Source organism: Harpegnathos saltator, unplaced genomic scaffold (assembly GCF_003227715.2).
Source record: "Harpegnathos saltator strain DR-91 unplaced genomic scaffold, Hsal_v8.6 scaffold121, whole genome shotgun sequence".
Lineage (NCBI taxonomy): Eukaryota > Metazoa > Arthropoda > Insecta > Hymenoptera > Formicidae > Harpegnathos > Harpegnathos saltator.
In genome coordinates this window covers 235,047-256,012 of record NW_020229897.1, presented here as the reverse complement: position 1 = coordinate 256,012, position 20,966 = coordinate 235,047, and the positions used below count along the sequence as shown (strand labels likewise).

The window sequence follows — 20,966 nt, the reverse complement described above, 5'->3', positions numbered from 1 at the left end:
ACTTATCGACCTTTGGAAATTTCAAAATTATTAAATTAACAAAAATCAGGGTATTATTGTAACAATATATTCTTGAGACTACATAAAGCAAGAAAGTGTAGTACTACTTTTTCTTCCGACAAATAGCGAGATATCGTAAGCTAAGTATTGAAAAAAATTATCAAGTTTTCCTCAAATATCTAAAAAAATATTAGGCAAATAAAAAAATGTTTTAGACAAAAGTTGTTCAAATTAATTGGTAAAAAAAGACAGTGTAATAAAAAATAGGGATTCCTATTTAAAAAACGCAAGTTGACCATCAAATGACCTTCAAGGTCGAGGTCAAGGTCAAATTTGAGGTCACCATCACGTCCGTTAATCGATTTCCTACAATTTTTGTACTTAAAGTTTTTCATGAAAACTTGATCCTGCAAAGTTATCCGGGGATTCCGGTATTTTTAAGACACCCTGTATGTATATGTCCATATATACATATGTGTGTGTGTGTGTGTGTATGTCGTAAAAGCGTTGGCATGAGTGTGACAGCGCAAAAATTTCGCTTTACGATAAATAGCTTTCTTAAAGAGATAGGACAGCGTGTCTCTCCGGCCGAAGGCAGCTGCGAGTTAACGCCGGTCGCCTTCACGGCCATCAATTCCCGAACGATCGCGGAAAATACGGCGAAATTCAAAAGAAGCCGTCGAGCTGCTGCCGTCGGCGAAATACCGTCGGCCGAGTCCGTCGTGCAAAACAAGCAGTCGGGCGGCACGTATTAAAGCGGGAGAGGGCGCAAAGAATAAGCAGATTTCTCGCTCGAGGTAATAAGCTCCTTTTCGTCGCTCGAGCGAGCCGACCAACGCGTCCACTTTCAACGAGATTTATCGGATCTCCTCCGCGCGTCCCGCTGCAACTTCAATTTACAAGTTATTCGAGCATTAATATAAATAAACTAGTCGCGTTTCGTCCCCTGCCCCTCTCCTCCCTCCCTCTTTCCTGTTACTCCGTGCAGATATTGCTCGCCCGACGTTTCGTCAGAAAATTGCGCTTGAGCGGAATCTTTCCAGACTGCATAATAAATTTATCCATGTCCCTGCTTATTTCTCTTATCACCGGCGACGAGCGGATCTTCCTAGATGGATAGAATCCATCAGAACCGCGCGAGTCGAGAGGAGGACTCTCGGGGAAGACCGAGGCGAGGCGGCGCGGATTCGCACGCCGGTTTTCGCGCTGCGGCCGCGACGTAACCCGGCGGACGAGCGCGATCGATCCGGCAGGGCAGAATCCATCCCTCTCGATCGTCGTCTTTTGATCCTCGCTCCTCACCCCTCTCCTCACGAATTCGTGCGCGCGAACTCCCGTGACGATGACGCAGTGACCTCGAGAGGGGGGCAAGTGTGTGTCTCGGTTTCTCTCGCTCGCACCCGCGCCCCGCCGGCACGTTTCTCTTTGAGTGCGTCAGAGATGACGTCACGTAGCTAGGCAACCGCACCCTTGCGGCCCACGAAGACCCGTTTTTCCACCTTTCCGTCCTACCCCCCCTTCCCCTCCTCTGTCCCGCTTCTCATTGTCTTTCGTACTCGCGGACCGAAGGACGAGCGAGGGGGAGACGTGTGTGCGCACATACGGCGACGGGACGGTAGCTCGATAAGAAGTCACGGAAGATACGCTGTTTCTACGAAGGATTTCCTTCGAGAGCAAAGTGTAATGATCGCTTAAAATATGAATGGCGGAGGAGACACCGCATAGTAATAATTCTAGATCTAGATATTTCCATCGGTGTCGCGTTGAGAAGGGAGAGGACAGAGAGAAAGACAGACAGAGGGGGGGGAGAGAGAGAGAGAGAGAGAGGGAGGGAGGAAAGAGGAAAAGGGCGAGAGAGTTTCCTGCGAAAGTTCGAACATGGAGTTACAATAACGATGAATTGTGAATTTAGCTCGTATAAACGGAAGATATTTTTGGTCAGCAGGATGTGTGTGTGTGTGTGTGTGTGTGTATATGTGTGCGTGCACGCGCAGGAAAGTTCATCTCTTGCTTTTATTGTCATCTATTTCGATGATATATTCACCGTTTTTCTTGTCCACAGCCGCGACAGGCCGCGAGGATTTGCGTGTGATGAAGCAAAGAGCGATAAATGACGGGACTTAAGCGCGCCGAGGATTCACTCGCGTGTCCTCGGTCTTACTCGTTCCATTTTTCTCGAGCCGCCCGTCCTTTCGAGTCGGATATCGCGAAGCCAAGATCGTTAATCATTGTCGCGCGCGCGCGCGCGCGCGCGCTCGAGACGCAGATATAGAAACGTCATCGATTCGAATCGTGCGACAACGCAGACGGATGCAACGAGCTGCATTCACGCTGTAGGTGACAAGTGGGCGACGTGTCGGAGCATTGATACACGTCCTTGTCCCTCGTCGTCGACCCTCGTAAGGGATTCTTCGTCGAGAATATCCCGTTCACAGAGCTTAATATAGAATCTGAGACTCCCCCCTCCCCCCTCCTGCCCCTCTCTCTTTCTCTCTTGCGCCTCATCTTGTTGTTCGTTGCTGTTTATCTTTGTCTGAAGCCCGAGTGGCTATATAATGTATACCTAGTGTGTATACCTAGTCGTACATATGCGGGACGAGAGAGAGAGAGAGAGAGAGAGAGAGAGAGAGAGAGAGAGAGAGAGAGCGCGAGGAAGAAAGAGCGAGAAAGAGAAAGAAAGGAAGAAGGATAGTCGAGGCATGAATGCTACCCGAGCGACGTAGTAGTTTACGTTATTACACTCATCGAAGTGCGTGGCACGTGCCGATATATAGCAGCGCGCCTGTTCCCGTCATAAAGCAATGGAAACGTTCGCTGAGGTAACGCGCGATAATAACGGCAATCACACTGAGCGAAATTCGATGTTCTTCCTTGGGCGCGTATGCGCCCGCGCGCTGCTTCCTTCGTTCGTACAATTTTCACGCGCTCTTTTTTGTTTTGCCTAGACTTGCGCCCCTCGTTCCGTACGAGAAACGCGACTATTCGTCGGAATATAAAACGAGGAGGTAAGGAGAGCGCGACGTGTCGTCGTGTAACTCGCCGAACGCGCTCGCCCGCGTTCGGGCCAAGCTACAATCAATTAGCGATGTGAATTAATCGTCAGCGTCGAATGAAAATTTGTCGCTGCGACGTCCCTTAATTGGCGCTACGGAAAATGAGACGCGGGGGCGGGAGAGAGAGGGAGAAGAGAGAGAGAGAGAGAGAGAGAGAGAGAGAGAGAGAGAGCCGGCGAGAAGTCGGAAGTAAATCTCTTCTCATGAGATGGCACAAATAATATGTCAGTGCTAATTACCAAAGCGCTTTACCGCGATAACCATCGAGAGAGTTTTCCACCAGGTCCATTCAATTTTACGAGCTACCGAGGATCTCTGTACGCCATATAGACGTTAATGAATTTTTTTGTTAATTATTACTTGTCGATATACGCCGGGATTAATTACAGCGACGGGAATGCAAGAAAGACCGGGGATACACTTTTAGATCAAACGGCGCGATCAAGCGGCAAAGATGGCGAACAATGGAGAGAGAGAGAGAGAGAAATAAAAAGCGGCTAAAGAGGACGCGAGAAAGAGAGACGGTATGTTTTATGCGCTTAATAACGCTGCTATTTTCCCCGCAGCAAGATAGCCCACGACGAATCGACTTGAGCACGGAAAGCCGCATTGGGGGGGTGGTGATTTCCTCGTAATGACTCGTCCCGTCCACTTCGCATCAGATTTCAATTAAGAGGATGGTCTTGCCGAACGTATTTAGTTAATTCGCCCGCGCTCGAATGCGCGCTGACGGCACGCTCGATTTAAGTGATCGAATTTTGATGGGCGACGACCGAGCTAATTACAGCCGACGGAGATATTTTGCAAGAGCAACCGCCCCCCGCCACTGCGTGCCGTACCAGCTGAAATAATGCGATCGAAATCGCGGGCGAACGGGCGGACAAAACGCTATTACATAAACCGTAGCGTTGCCGATACGACCTCGCGACGCTCGCGTATATGCGCGCGAATTAGGAGTTGAATATGTGCAATCGCCGGAGCTACGTGTTGAAACTGAAATTCTCTTGGTCCTCGCGTTTACACACACATACACACACACACGCGCGCGCGCACGCACGCACGCAGTTGTGAAACCGACGGGTCGGCGTGTCTCGGCGCGCGGACGACGCGCTCGCTTCTATGGCGATTTTATGAATTTATTGCCGCGTTATTCGCAATTTGCCCGCGCTTCCGCACATACACGCGTTAGTTTTTGCGCAAACTATTGTCGCTACGCCCACGGGAATATTTCCGCGACCGGAATGCGAATTTACTCGATTAAACATGCGATCGTCCGGGCTCGGCATTATTGCGCGCGGTAATCACGTTATTCGCGTCACTTTGACCACTCTCGCAGCCCGCTGGCGACGAACGAGATTTTTCGACGAATTATTTTCCTGCCGATCTGACGACGTCAACGTTCCCGGCCGCTGCTGTGAGCGCTGCATGTGCGCGCGTCCAACGAATCGCTTCGATCTACTCTTTTCGTCTACGGTTTGTATATTTGGTACGTCTGCGTTTTCGTATATTTATTATCCGACTTGTACTTTCTGCCCGTTTTTTTTTTGCCCTCTCGACGCAAGCCGCAGTTGCAACGCATTTTCACGTTCTCTTGCATATTTCAGTCGTTCGTTTGTCTCGATTCGATTAGCTTCCGAGCGATTAGCTTTGTCAAGAAATTATTATCCAAGAGCGCTCCGCACTCGAACAGTTAAACGTTCGTCTCCACAGATTTGGACGAATCGACTCGCTCGTGCGAAAAACTCCGTGCGACGTCCCGCGATTGTTAGTGACATCTAGAAATGCACTATAAATGTATATATTAAGATTGGTACCTGTTATAATTTTATGCATTTGGAAGCTTTCTCAGATGCAAAATGTGAAATTTAAAGAATACAGAAATTCAAAATGGCGAATCCAATATGGTGGACACGAAAATGAAGAAATCAACCTATTTTCGTGAAACCTGGTGACACCTAGTTTTTTATGCGGCGAAAAATGAAGGGACGATTGACTATCTAAATGGTGATCTATAAGATATTCTTCTGAAATAGTATGCTTGACGCTCTGAATGATGAACTTCACTCACAAATATAGTAAAGTTTCGGCTGAAAAATGTCAAGCTGACTGTCAGAGTTATCTCGTATAGATTACCCTTCATTTTTCTCTGTATAGGTGGCTCATTTCGTATATGCTTTTAGAATCCAAGTCATATTTACCAATAAACAAAAAACGAACGATAAAAGAGACCAATATAAAATTCTGATATTCTTTTTGGTTATCACTACTTATAGTCTCGGTTGAAAAAAAACTCAAATTTTATTCTTAAAACACTGATAAAAGAGTCGGGCGTTAAAGGGTTAAATAAACACCTCAATCACGCCACTACAGCTAGCATTCTTTCTATTGTCGTTCGGCAAAACAACACATCTCTGTAGCGCTCCTCTATAATAAAGTCTTCAGTCGCAATAGTTTCCAGTTTTGTCCCCCCTTTTATATTGCGATTCGGCCTTTTAAATATCGATGAAGTGCGAGTCGTAACAGTCAACAGATCAAAGCGCAGTCACGACGTTCTCCATTTCGGAGAGGCCGGCCGAAGAAGTCGTGATCTCCAAGGAACCGCGGCGCAAATAAGCGGAGATATTCAGTTTCCTGAATGTCAAATCGCCGAGCCGGCGGGAATCGAGTGTTCGGCGAGTCGAGTGGCGCGAGGTGCGCGCTTCGCGTGACGGACTTGCGGACTCATATGTGATGTGATCTCTCTCATCGTTGGTGCACGTTTGTACCCCGATGGAATCTCCCATTGTGAGTTCTCGGTTACGCTTGATGACGAAAGAGCGTGTCCGGCCCCGGCCACCGGGGAATTTCTGGAGATCTCTTGATCTCTCGTAACCGACGTAGCCTCTTAGCGTTTCAGCATCGATTGTCGCACCCTCCCCCGGGGGTGAGAACTCGCGACGTTCTCGCGTCCTCACGGACAAAGGACCACGTTTGTAAATGTTGACGCAATACGCTCAGGTTCCGATTTCAGTGGCTTTGCCAACTCGCGCGTCTCGCCCGCCGCGCAGCGTTGATATTGTGACGAAATGAAGGTAATAGAGCCGGATTCCCAAGTATAGCAAGCAGGCTCCAGGCATCGTGAAAGCGGATATAGAGTTCGAAAGCGCGATCGCGTCGCTAATTTTGCGATCTTCTTTCTCCTTCGACAGAACGTTGGGTGTCTAATTTGAGCGTCTCGACGGAATACTCTGAAAACGGCAGAAAGCGTTGGCAGACGCGCGCGTCCACGAGATGAATTGCATCGTACGAAGAATAATAATAATAGCAACAATAATACTTATAATAATATAATTTTTATCGGGACGGCGAAACATCTCGAAAACTAAGCTAAGTTTTAGAAAAAAAAATGTTTCCGACCAAAGTTGTATGGTCTCAACTATATCGTTTCTCTTACAAATGGCACCATTTTCGAGATATTCACTGATCATTACGTTCCTTAAGTGGAATCGATAAGTTAACAAAAGGTCAGGACACCATTGTAACAATATATTCTTGAGGCCAAATAAAGCAAAAAAGTCTATTACTATTTTTTCTTCCGACAAATAGTTAGCGAGATATCGTAAGTTAAATATTGAAAGAGTTACCAAGCGTTCTCTTAAATATCTCTAAAAATATTAGGCAACTTTTTCTTACATCATCTTTTTCTATCAACCAATTAACTTTAACAACTTTCGTCAGAAACATTTTTTATTTGCCTAATATTTTTTAGGATATTCAAGGAAAACTTGATAACATTTTTAATATTTAACTTACGATATCTCGCTAACTATTTGTCGGAAGAAGAAGTTGTATTAGATTTTTCACTCTACTTAGCCTCAAGAATATATTGTTACAATAGTACCTCAACTTTTGTTAATTTATCGACTTTTTGAAATTTCAAAATCATCAAATTAGGACAAAAATCAGGACAAAATATCATAACAATATATTCTTGAGATCAAACAGAGTAAAAGAGTCAAGTACTATTTTTTCTTCCGACAAATAGGTAGCGAGATATCGTAAGTTAAATTATTATTTATTTATTTATTATTATTATTATTTATTAATATTATTTATTAGATATTGAAAAAGTTACAAAATTTTTCTTAAATATCTCTAAAAATATTAAGCAAATAAAAAGATGTTTCAGACAAAAGTTGTTAAAATTAATCGGTAAAAAAAGATGATATAATAAAAAGTTCGGGTTTACATTTAAGAAAAATAATGGATATCTAGAAAGGGAATATCTAGAAAGTGGCGTCATCTGTAAACAAAATGAAATAGTTGTTTTATGCCCCCCCCCCTTGAAACCATACAACTTCCGTCTGAAACATTTCTTTCTAAAATGCTCAGTTTTCAACATATTTCGCCGTCCCGGTACTTTCTATACACTCCGTATGTATTGATTGTGAAAAGCGGGCAAGAGGCATGGCTATGAAATCGCATCGCTATGAAAAAGTTTCAACAGAGCTTTACGTATCTCTGTTCGAAGGCGCGAAAGACACGAAGAAGAGGTAGCGGAGAGAGGAGGCGAAGAAAGGAGGAACTCCCTTTTATCGGAAATTAATCGACAGTTTTATTTATACGCTCGTTGAATCGTACCGCGCTGACTCGTCGCGCACCAAAGTCGGCGATACTTTGGTAGTAATGTGGCATTTACGATAAATCGCGTGCACGCGGCGTCGAGTGATGCTCGTCGCCGGACGAGTGAGTGCCGCCGACTGAATAACCGACTTTGCGGAGTCTTTTTCGCGACAATTAGCCGCCGTTAATGGATTTTGACTGTTACCGTCGCGTGTATACTCGGGGGAGGGGGAGGGGGAGGAAGGCGAGTAAACGGGCCCTTGAGCGCTCTTAGTGAGAGAGAATAATGCGATTTCCGTGCACACCGCGAGGACGCGGTCGACGAGTTCCGGCCGATGACTCGCGGATTTTCGCGACGCGCTCAAGCTCGGTGCATCATTACGGTGTACACACACATACACACACGTGCGCGCGTGTGCACACACACATTGTCTGCGAGCGGATCGACTCATTCTTCTCCTATTTGCGAAAGCTCAAGGAGCGCGCCGAGGGAGCTTACGCGAGGGAGGAAAAATATCCGATATAAAACCCAACGAGTCAGCTTTTCTCCATGCAAAAGGCTCGGGCGAGCTTCGGCGACGCCTTGAAATAATTATATACGCGCGAATTGTTGACGTATGCCTTGGAATTTCATTATCACCGCGACTTATGTGCCGGGTGTTCAAAAACAGGGCTCCAGAATTGCTGCAGAATACACAGTACCCATTGCAACAATAGGTTGTGAGTAAAAAATGCTTAATGTACGTCGAAAAATCGATCCCTTTAGAATTGCGTTTCTGATGCGTACGTATCGTGCATGATCGGTGGAAGCACACTGGAATAACTTGCGTTGTCAAAGTGGAAAAATGTTTATTACATTGAAAGGGTTGATTTTTCAATTTATGTTTACTAGGCACTTTTTAGTTTAGTATAATGAGTATTATCCATCCTGTCAGAGAGAGAGAGAGAGAGAGAGAGAGAGAGAGAGAAAGAGAGAGAGAGAGAGAGAGCGAGCGAGTCTGGAATCATTTTTGAACACCCCGTATATACGCATCGCGCCTCTCCTCTCTCTCCCGCTCACCCCATTCGGCATTCTTCGGCCAGTCGTTTGCGCGAGAATATCAAACAAGGACGGCGGATTATATCACCGTCGATGCCGAGGGGGCGGTAAATTCACTCGCCGACTTGAAAGTCGCGCTCACGAGCGAGCGGTCGGAATTTGCGGAAAGACGCCGGCGACATAGAAGAAAGTAATTTAGATCGCTCAAAGGGACCATCTTGAAGCCGCGCCACAAAATTACCGCGACCACTGCGGGTCGTGACTAGCCTCCTGCCCCCCCCCCCCTCCCCAGTCACCGCTCGCTACCGCCGCAGCAACTCAAGCACACGGGCGTTTTATTGAAGTTCGGGAATCTAGACGGAAATAAACGTTTAAGCCGCTTTTATGTGGTCCTGTCGCTCTCGTGTTACGACGCGATAAACGGCTTATTATCGGAGGCCGCGCCGCCGGTTTTTCGCACCGTGATGCTAATAATATTGCGGAGGAACGCAGTTCCTCCGGGCTGCTGCTTCGTTGCTGCGAGAGACGTTCCGAGCCTTATTAATTTGGGCATGGCGAAGTAGAGTGTGTGTGTGTGTGTGTGTGGTTCTTCAGCTTTTGCTCCTCAGGTCGCTGAGGAGCTGGATACTTTGCGATCGATGAGGAAAAAGGAACTCGTCGACAAGTCGTCAACACTGGATCGTGATATTTCATTTCATTCACTACCTTAAGATATGGCTAAAATATGAAGAAGAATATGAATGACGAGCGGCCATCGGGACGCTTGACGCATGTTCGCAGGACGCGCGTTCAGAAGGTTAAACGGAGTCGCCGCGATCTTTTCACCTGTAGATTTCGACCGTTCGAGCGCGCCGAAACTCTCACTCACCCATTGTTATTCGCGAAAAAGAAGAAGAGGCGCGGATCGATTCGCCGTTGTTCTCAGACACGACGAAGCTGTCACGGAGTAGTTTCGTGTATCAAGAGAAAAAAAAGAGAAAAAGGAAAGAAAATGGGAGGAGCAGTGCCCGACCTCGCCTGTGCGCGGGGCTTTGTTGATCTGTTTTACTTGCGGAGTTAATATCCCCCGGGGGGAGAGGGGGGGTTGGGTGCGGAGGGAGGACTTCAAATGCACCGCCGCGTGTAACGGGAATGTTCGCGTTTACGTTTTCAAACGCGGCCGTTTACATTGTTCCGGCGATACGTCGCGAGAGCGAAACTCGGCCGCCGGGAAAATAACTCGCGAGACGCCGAAGTCCCGAGTGCGATTCCATTACGTTGCGAGAGTCATTGTGATCTGTTTGTGCACCCGGCAGCGAGCAGGAGCAGGAGAAGGAGGAGAAGCAGAAGGAAGCTGCGGAAAACCGCGGAACCCTGGCGGGCTGAAATAACCGTCGCGATGATACTCTCAGTCCGCGGATTTTCCCGCGCAGCCGGAAGAGGCCGTCGATTGAGCGCGCGCGATTTTACGCGCCGGTTCGCCATTATTTACACCCGATAAGCGTATCAAACGGTAATCGACCGAGAGTTTCCATTCCGATCGTCGCCGTTTCGCGGACTTTGTGACGATTTACACTTATAGTCTTGGGAGTCTATGATTATTAAAACTAATGCCAATCAATTCGAAATTTTTCACAATGGCATTTCTTATATTTGGTAACATTCTCCCCACCCGCTCTCTCTCTCTCTCTCTCTCTCTACATTGTCCGTTCTCTGTTAATCGAGAACGACAACGTGGGTCCTTGTGTCTCTAAGAACGCAATTTAACGGAGCAACATGAAGCAGAAGAGAGAAGAGTCGGTTGATCGTTGACGATCGAAACGATCGCGGAAAATTCAATGAAACGAGACCGTAATCGCTCTTGTCCCGATCATTAGGGAGCCGTTATGAGGCGAGACTGAATATACACCGTGCTGGATGTAAGGTCCGTCGAAAGGATCGTTATCGCGAAACGACGACATACTCGGCTTCAGGCCGCTGCAACGTCCATACGGTTGTTAATGCATTGACCGGCGCTCCGTGTCAGGGGGAGAAAACATTATATCCGCCATTGTGCATGAAGCACAGCGTGTTGGTCGTCATTGTCTTCTTCTCTCCTTCTTTCCTCCCTCCTCTCAACCGCGAAATCTTGACGACAATTGGAAGATTTATTTTTTATCGAAATCTCCCGCGCGTCTATGTGTAGAATTAACTAGTCGTCGCTTCTTCTCATCTTCATCGTCACTCTTCGCTCACTTTCGCAAAGTGCATTCTCGATGGAGGCGCGCCGTAAGCCCGAGCAGTGAAAATGTCCAAATCCTCAGAATCGAGTAGATATTAGTGCGCTCGGCTGTACAGCGTGAGGCAGTTGGAATATTTCGGTGAAACTGTATATCTCGCGAAGTCGCCTCGGTGTTCGGTAGATTTCGGTGTTGCGAATTTTCGGGAAACCGTCCCGTGAATTCTCCCGCGAATTTCGATACACTTCTGTGTGCGGGACAGCGGGTATATTTTCGAAGTGACAACCAAAAGGGGCAGTCGCGCATGATGTTTTTCGCAACGGGGGATTGGCTCGTCGCGCGCGACAACGCGCGAATACGAGCTCGCATGTCTATGATGAATGCCGAACGATTCAAGTCGAGCGCACGAGAAAATATAGGGAAATTCAAAAAATTCTGAAACTTTGTGCGGAAGCAAAGTAGTTCATCCGTAATACAAAATTATTTTTTGCTCGTGCGGAATTCCGGTCTGAGGGGATGAAGCCACCCTTCGAAAAAAAAAGATCATTGTCATTTCTAGCGTACGTCTTTTAAAATACGAGGCATGCGCAAAAATGGTTTATATGAAAGTTGTAGTGTATTTCATACCCTTTGCAACTGTGTATATTCAGATTTTGCAAAATTGGAGGAGGACGGGGGGGGGGTTCGAACATTTTTCAATTTTGCAAAATCTCAATACACAGTTGAATGCGTTATAACTTTCATACAAACTCGGCGCTGCTGACGCGCGCGATTAAAATCGAACTTTTATTATTTATTCCGATTCGATCGTTACCAGGGGGGGTGTGTGTGTGTTCGCCGCCCGTCGTATTGTTTACCACGCGAACGTCATATCCTCAGAAAACCGCACAAACGACTTGCGCACACCTTAAGCAGATGTTTGTCGCTCGAGTGCACTTCCGGGTGCGTCGATCGTTCAATTTCATTTTGCGGAGAGGCGCACCTGCGTGAGACGGCGAGCGAGACAAGAAAATCGCGTTTGTACGCACGATGCGTACGTATTTCTGGAAAACAGACTAACATTTGCCGAACAAGGTATCCGTGGTCTGCTCTGGGGAATCGCGATGACATTGTGCCGAAAAGTTTTCTTCTTTCCCTTCATCCTCGCGATTCTTGAGTCAGGATGTAGAGAGAGAGAGAGAGAGAGAGAGAGAGAGAGAGAGCGAGGGAGGAGCGTGAGGAATCCCCTGGTATTTTAGACACGCGTGTGTGCGCTCACACGCATATATCATCAGCTACGGCTGAATTATAGACCGTGATCTTCATGACTCACTCCGTCTGGATGATATTTCGGCACGCCAGCCGGTGTCGTGTTGCTCCCGCAGAATTCGGCCAGAACATCCTGGAGTTTCCGGGTGGAATCTGAAAAGCAATTAACGCTTCGTTAATTCGATCGGATCCTGTTCTCTCAATCGCGACGTGCGTCGCGTCGGGACGACCTTCCAGTACTACGTCGGAATGTTGCTTGAAAATAACAGCAAATAACACGCGAAAGCAAGGCGAATGCTGAAGGCCTCGCTGGGAGGGACGCGGGAGGAGTAGAAGACGCGTGTGCTTCTCCCGTGGGATTTCTCTCTTTCAAGCGGCAGATCAAGTCGCCTTTGCCGATCAGTTGTTTCCTCACGCGAAAATCGTCCCTCTCGTTCTACGCTCCCCGTCGTTGCAACGACACACACACACACACACACACACACACACACACACACACACACACAGGAGCGACCTTTTCGTTGTTCCTCCGTCGATTAGACGGCGGGAAGGGCGAGGGAGGGGTGGGTAGGCGATCGATCGATCGTCTACAATTCTACTGTTTGCAGAAGAAACAACAGCGATAAATTGACTAATAATAGGAGGCCATTGGCCGTAATCTACTGTACCGACGTCATAATGCACTTAACCGACTGGATATTTTTGGGCGGCCGCTATTTTCGGGCCGATTAACCGCCACCGGCCGATGGATCGTATATTCGATCGGGCGAATGATTAACGCGCCCGGTAGAAATTCACGTTTCCGCCTCTCGATGTGTCCCGGCAACGGTCGCGTCGCTGATGACAGTTATTGAATGATCGCTGAACAACGGAAGAATATTATAAAGCAAACAGCTGATTCGTAGGTATCCGATTCTTACGGACCTTCCGTCGGGAAAATAGTAATTTCGACCGCACGCGATATGATGCGGGTCGAGTCGATCGCGCGCGACTGTCCGCGCATGTCCGATCGGGAAATATTCGCTAATTAATCTCTATAATTGACTCTGTAATTAACCTCCAGGAGCTACCGTCAAATATCACCGCTAAAGCTAATTTTTCTTGTTTACAGTTGATTGTTTATGGCAAAGCATATGCGAGAATTGATCTGTTTTATCATAATGTTATCATATACTGATAGCGTAAATAGATAGCTATAAAATTAGTATCGTCAGTATGGTCGCGTTTTTTGAAAAATAAAAATTTGCACGGGGTGTAATTTCATCCCTTTAAGGATCAAACTTCGGGAAGAGGCGGACTTTCAGTCGAATCGCACGTTAATTTCGTTCACCGAACAATCCGCGATCCACACGCTGGTAATCCGCGATTAACGTGTTCGCGTATTAATCTCCAATTTGACGAGAACTCTCGAGTCGGAGTTTCAGTGCTGCATTAACCTCGCAAGTTCCGTCGAACTTGAAGGACCTGAAGAGAATCTCGAGGTATGGCACTGCGCAGAGAGAGAGAGAGAGAGAGAGAGAGAGAGAGAGAGAGAGAGAGAGAGAGAGAGAGAGAGAGAGCCCTCCTGGCGCGTGTTGAACTTTGGAAGATTGAATTCCGAATTGTATTCAGTATTCGATTATCCCGATATTCTACGTAATTCTCGCTATTAAATCTGAAGCGGCTCTTTCTTTGAAACCCAACGTGGCAGTTAGTAAGCATTTGCAGCGTCAAGGTGGGAGCTCTCGCGCAGCTTGAGATTCTCCATTGATCCTTCGCGAGTTCGACCTTGCAGCATTCATGTGAGACCCAAATTTCGTCTCGGGAAGTTGGGAAAATTCTCACCCCGCTATACGGCGCTCATGACGCACCTCGACATTCGCTCGATTATTCCTCGATGAATCACTGTCGTATAGCGCGGGGATGGCGCGGAAGAATGATGCAGGAATAATGCAGGAATAATATCAGAGTAATATGCAGGAATACAGAGCAGCACAGGTTCGTGAAATTCGCGCACTCTGCCGCTTCGCTCGGCTCGCGCCGGTTCTCTTTCCCTTTTTCTGGCGTTTCACGTATGTGACGCGTTCACCGTACATCCCGGGTAAAAGATCGCCGGGATGATAGCGGCATTACGGTAATTCCCGTGAATTTGTCGGCGGCCGAGCGAAGATTTATACCGCCGCTGAGAGACAAAGAGTAGCGTTCGTACGATGAATTAGTGTCTTCTCGTGCGCGAGATGAGCGTCGCGTGAGACATCTCCCAGGAGATGTACTTAGGCGTCGCTACACACCGCGACGACAACGACAACGACGACGACGACGACGACGACGACGACGCGGAAAATTCGGGTCGTTCTTGCCCTCCGGCGGATAAATCACGCGGAAACACGCGCCCGGCGCGCCGGGCGTTTCCGCATGACGATATGAATTTCAACGTTTGGTTTCATTTTATTTTACATCGGCCGGGGACGCACAACAAACGTGGTTTTATGCGCGCGCCTGTTTTTGTTTTAATTCGCTGCGCCGCGTCGCGCCGGCCGGCATTTCGCGGCCATTTTTCGTCGTAACACTGATCTAGGCTCGCGCGTGAACGCGTGCCGGATATTCGCGGAGAGAAAAAGAGGAAAAGGAAAAATATGGCGAGTATATCCACGGGAATATTCGCCAGGCTTCGGAATGAACGCGGCGAATCGTGCACCAACTGCAACGTGTAATATCCTCTTTTATTCCCTTTTATTATATCACTACAAATCTTGCTTCTCATAAAAATATTCGCTCTCTCCTCTCGCGCGTTCCCGGAAGTAACACGCCGCTTTACTGCGGGCCGAAAGAACGGAGCGACGACGCAAGTCGCACTCTGGCTGCTCGTCGGCGCATTTTTTCCCTTCCGACTCTCGGCGCGCGGCAACATTTACCTCGCGTCCGTCTGGTTGCAGCTTTTTAATAATTCCGCCGCGCAGTGTGAGCCCGATGCTGTCAGAGCCGTCAGCGTTCGCTTTCATTTCGCGTAATAAAACAATAATCAAGAGGCGCCGCGAGCGCAACGAAGTTGCGCCCGAACGACGCGAGGCATACCGTGCCTATATTACGCGAAACTGCGAGTTGAAACTAGGTGAGATATTCATATCTCAATAATGGCTAAACCGATCGAGGTTTTTTCACTGCCAATCGATTCGGCCTTAAAAAATAGGAAGAAAAGTGTCCTTGTGTGTTTTGTGTACGTTGTCTCTAAATGTCGATATTTTAAAAAATAAATTCCAAATCACGGAAAATTTCGATTCAGTAAGAAAGTAAGAAACGCTAGACCGCAGAGGAGAAAAAGAGAGAGCGAGAGCGAGAGCGAGAGCGAGAGAGAGAGAGAGAGAGAGAAGCCAAGAAATTCGCATTAAATATATTTTATTGCACTGTTATAATAACTAATTTATTATAATAACAAGTAAAATAACCATAAAACTCAGTGTTCTAGTAAATAATGAAGACACTGTTTTTGAAGTACCGGACTTTGTATCATTGGGAGTTTTCGATACATTTATCTTCAGATTGCAAATCGCTCTCATTTGTAGAGTTGATGTTGAGTAGAGTTTTTCAGTTGATGCTATTGTTTTGTTATATCATTTTTGTAGAGTAGAACAGTTTTGTAGAGTTTTGTTTATAGTATTCAATAGAAGAATTTATTGTTAGAGATATAAGTTTTACTTGTACAAACTTATTACTTGTATAGGGAAAATAATAAATTACATTGACCAAAGATACACGCTCAGGTGCGGTACGATGCACAGTACTTGAAACGTAAACATTGCCGTTTATATCATTTCTCTTGTAAAGTAGTATTGTAGAGTTTTATTGTAATTTTAAATTTTACTTGTAACATTTTATGCTACATATATAACTTGACAAAAATTAATTTGAAATTTCTAAAAATAACACAATACGTGTTGCGCGTGTACTTGCCGCCTCTTTTTACCTTTTTGTTTAAAAAGGTAAGTTTTATACAACGTTACGGGCTCTCCGAGACGCGTCCCGGCGGGACAAGGTCGCGTGACTTTGAAAACAACATGTTCATAAGTACGCAATTGCCGCGACCGTTTCCATTATTGTTTACGCCACGGCGGCGGACGGATCCGAATTTTCACGTTCGATCACAGCGTACGCGCGCGTGTAATGTGTAATATTCGTGCGTGTGTGTGTGTGTGTGTGTGTATGTGTGTGTGTGTATGTGTGTGTGCGTGTGTGTGTGCGTGTGCGCGCGTGACGATCCAGAGCATCTTGAGCAATAGCAGTGTTTCATGGTCTTTAAAGGTAAACTTTTATTGGTTAACTTGGTTAAGTCGAAGAAGCTAATTTATAGTCTCGAGTCTTCGTAGTCTTGGTGCGGGGCGCATTTGTCGCTGTAATACTAATGAGGAAACTCGTTTTTTGTTACAGATCTGCTGGAGTTTGCAGCCACGCGATCAGCTGCGGTGATCGGGACGTAGTTTCGACGGACGCCGATGGCGCGCCGGAGGATCCGGTTCGGGCCGAGCAGAGTCGGCTTGAAGGTGAGGTTCACCGATCGTTTGCACATTTCTTCTTGATTTATTGCGATCGAAAACCGAGCGATTGGAATAAAAGCCGTTGAATTACAATCGCAAAGAGTGTCAACGTTTGTATCTGCGCGAGCGCGCTTCCGCGAATTGAACTCAACCTAATCTAACTTTTAACCTAACGGTGTAACTAACGAAACTATATTTTTTGTTACAGATCCGCAGCAGAACGCGGCTGACTCTGTCTGCTGTGTATCGGTGAGTCAGAGAAGAAAAGACATTTTTATGGTGATGGGTATTTGCGATATCTCGATCAGAAAATCAATGCGATTTAATTATACTTTTTTGCACGCGTTGCTCGAAATAATCAGGAGATGGTGTCTTTCAATAACCGTGTATTATACACATCAGAATTTTTAAGATATAATATATAATTCTCTCTTTTATATTCACTCTGAATCATTAGAAGATACAGATATAAATGCTTTAGTCTGTTATTATATTGAAATCAAGATACGGAATTATTTGCTGCGATTCAATCAATACAACTCCTGCTTCGAGTAGTGTAATATTAATATTTGATCAGAATTGCGTGCATCGCACGTGAAATTCACCATTATTTATCTCACTTGACTTGATAAATTTTATATATATTGTCTGTCGAGTTGATCAATTTTCTACATTTTTCACGCGTGTCAGAAGCAATAATATTTCATTTGAAATTATCGATAAATTCGGTACGCGCGTTTATTTACATTAAAACTTAGTCCTTACGAAACAAGACGTGCGTTTCTTTCGAATTATCGTTCGCGAAACAAAACATTTTCGTTTTTTTCACCCTTGTCTAAACCCTTGTCGTAATTTTCACTCGCGATTGATTCTACGCGAATCGCGTCTCACGTATACATTCTCGGAACGTTGCAATTTATCGCGTTTACTTATTTTTGGGATAAAAATCTCATCTCTTGAACGCGACCATATACGCGCTTCTTTGTCTCGCCATTCCTTTTCCTCAAATCCCATCGAAATTAATGAAAGAGAAAAGATAAACAAAGAGAAAGAAAAAGCGACAAAATATTGTGAAAAAAGAAACTTGTCCTGAATGCTGAGGATGACTGGACATTGGACGGATTGATAATAATAATCAATTGCACAATTGTAACAATCGATCGCACGACCGCGCCGTCGGGAAGTCCGAACGAGAAAGGTACTCGCGACTCGAATTGCGTTTATTCACCGTGTCATTCCGGGGCGAGTCAATCGTCAGTCGAGTCTTCGTGCAATCAGCGGGCACGAACGCGATTTCGGAAGAATCACGTAAATGTTACTCGCATAATGCAGACACCGCGAGCGCGAAAACAAAGCTTCCGCGTGAACTTTCTCCCGGCGGCGTTTCACGCCTTGGCGCGATGGCGCGACGCGCGATACTTAAGCCCTAAACACAATGGCAGGCAACAGGCAACAAGAATAAAAATAGACCAATCACAATCGACTATTACAAGAATAATCTATTGTGATTGGTCTATTTTTATTCTTATTGCCTGTTGCCTGGCATTGTGTTTAGGGCTTTAAGGTTGCCAACTGCCCGGTTTTGACCCGGACTGTCAGGTTTTCAGAAGTCTCGTTCAGTGTCCGGTTAATAAGTCAAACCGGACGTCATATGTCCGGTTTTTAAGTTATATCCAACCATGGAATGAGAGTCGAGATTTTAGCAACGTTTCTCCGTTTCAAACGCCTACAAACGATCGAGCGCCACGAAAAGCCATCTAGTAGATGATCTGCCGATCCATCATTCTATACATATATTAAAAAAGTAATAGTTTATTATTTTAGTCAATCGAGTCTTGTTTATAAAATTGCTTGGAAATTAATATTGTAAATAAATTCGTGTCATATTTTGTATTTAATGTAACGTTATGATTATTCTTTCTGTCCGGTTTAGTCCGGTTTGGATTTCTGTCCAAAGAAGAAATGTCCGGTAATTTTCACTTTTGGATTTGGCAACCCTAGCGATACCGTGGTTACATCGTACGCCGTAATTGGATTCGCACGAATCCGGGCGACGCGGTCCGCTGTTTCCAGCGCGATGGAGTTTCGAAAGAACGCAACAGGCATTGCGGAAAATTCGCGCAGTCCCGTTGTCATTTCCGACGCGCCGATAAATCCGCGTGTGCGCGCGCGGCGAAACGCGGAACTCGCTCGCGCTCGCTTAAGCCCGTGTCGCACTACGGATTGAAGATCAAGGATTGCGGATTGGAGATTAGATTTCGACGGATCAACGAACTTCGGTTTTGATTTGCTTCGTTCCGATTGGTCAGATATCAATCTTCAATCCGCAATCCTTGATCTTCAATCCGTAGTGTGACACGGGCTTTAGCCAACTCGCGCAGCTCATCAACCGCCGGAAATGTGTCTCTCGCGGACCTCGTGATCGCGCGAGGTTGAGGGCGAGAAGAGGAGCAAATTGCGACGGTATTCTCTGCGCGTATTGCGCGTTCGCGGAAAATGCCGCGCGCCGGCTGTGCGAATTTCCCGAAACGGGAATATTATGCAGCGACCGGTCGCTTTTCCGCAGACGAAGACCCCTCTCCCCTCTGGTTTCTCGCTCTCCTCTCCGCCCGTCCCGTCCCGCGGCTGGATTTTCTTCGCGAGGCGTTCGCGAGAATTAATAATGACGGTCGACGCGCGAGAGAATCAAGCTTCGCTATGCTAGTTTGGTATTCCGCCCGGAGATGGATTAGTCGACGGAGGTTTGTACATATCTCGTTGCGAATGTATATACGTTTATTGCGTATCGTCGCTTTATTAGTAACACAAGTGCTTTAGGATTTATAGCCTGTAAAAAATTCAGTAGCGATTCTCCACCACCGAGCTCGCATTCTCTCTTTCTCCCCCTCCCCTCACACTCCCCTCCCACCTCCCCTTCCATCTTTCTCCGTCGCGACTTATAAGATCGGCGCTATTTTAGACGCTCCGCGGCTCTGTGTTTTCCCGGCTCTTTCCTGCTTTTTGTTACTTACAAGCTGCGAAGTCTTGGAGTTGTTGGAATTCAGCTGGGGAGAGCTTATCCCAATGAAAGGCCATCCTTACTTCTGATCTATGTGTCCCTCAGGACGTGCGGCCAGATGTTCGATACTGAAATTCGTCACCTGTAAATAAAAGATATCGCGTGCTCGTGAAACACGATCGGTGCGTCGGGCCCGAAATTTTCATTCGCTCTCCTCCTCTCTCTCTCTCTCTCTCTCTCTCTCTCTCTCTCTCTCTCTCTCTCCTCTCTTCGTGTAACTGCGTTTTTTTCTTCCCGTTCCACGTACCGTTCCACGTAACTGCGCGTCGCGCAATCGTGTTGCTTCTACATCGCGTTGCTGTGTGTTAAGCGTGAAATATTCTTCGCGTTTAATTTACGCTCTTAGCACCGCAACTTCAACTTAAATTGTCTTCAAACCGTTTTCGCTCGCATTTCCTTATCTTCACTCTCTCGTGTGTACATATATATTTGTCATTTTCCATATATATTTGCGTATCTCACATTTCCGTATTGTTCACACACACACATTTTCCCACATATTGATATCTGGACACACCTAGAAGTAATTTTCCGATTGTGCGACAAGGAGACACAAATATGTATCAGGTTGGTGCCCAAATAATTGCGGTGTTTACGTATCGGGTATAAAGACGCACATATCACTTAAAAATTATATTTATTAATCAAAATAAAGACCAGTGGCAGGCCACATTCCTCCCAACAGGAAACAACCTCTCGAATTGTTTTACGTGAGTTTTACGCTTCACTAGTGGTTCTTAAATCATTATTGTACGCTACACAGTTGAAGGACGTCCACGACTCTCCTCGCGTCTTCAAGGCTTTCGTTTTCATCACGAAATTTTTGGAACCAGTGTTGAGCTGTACGTTCACTAATTGACTCTTCGCCAGAAACAAATTTGATATTTCGAGCAGTTTCTGTTGCTTTACGTCCCGATTTAAACTCATACCACAAAATCGCGCGAATTCGCTTTTTTCCTAATTTAAGAGGTTATTTATCCAACAGTACTGAGAAATGAGAAAACAACAAACATAAGCTGAGATCAGTAGTGCCAATTTCATTGTCTGCATCGATGTATCGCACGACTGCAACGAAAGATAACGGTGACTAGAAAAATCGGCGCCAAACTTGAGATGATGAAAACCGCAATTATTTTCGCACCAATCTAATATATTACGCAGAAAAAGAAAGGCAAAAGAAACTCCCGCCGCTGCTGTCTCCCTCCGTCGCAACTCCGTCAAATCGCGCAGCTTTAGCTAGGCGAATTATCCTTCATG

General features: G+C 46.2%; 1 protein-coding gene across 3 annotated transcripts in view; it reads right to left on the bottom strand.

Annotated features, from left to right (window-relative positions):
• Dgk (diacyl glycerol kinase 1) overlaps positions 1–20,966 on the bottom strand; it is a 136,259-nt gene that overhangs the window by 46,567 nt on the left and 68,726 nt on the right. For all 3 annotated transcript variants that reach the window (XR_003113971.1, XM_025305622.1, XM_025305628.1), the window contains exons 2-3: positions 19,663–19,791; positions 12,205–12,293 (exon numbers count right to left, since the gene is read on the bottom strand). Coding sequence is in view for 2 of the 3 variants with exons in the window: in XM_025305622.1 (XP_025161407.1) it covers positions 12,205–12,293; positions 19,663–19,726 (153 nt within the window). In the remaining variant the exon portion in view is untranslated. The remainder of the gene's footprint in view (positions 1–12,204; positions 12,294–19,662; positions 19,792–20,966) is intronic.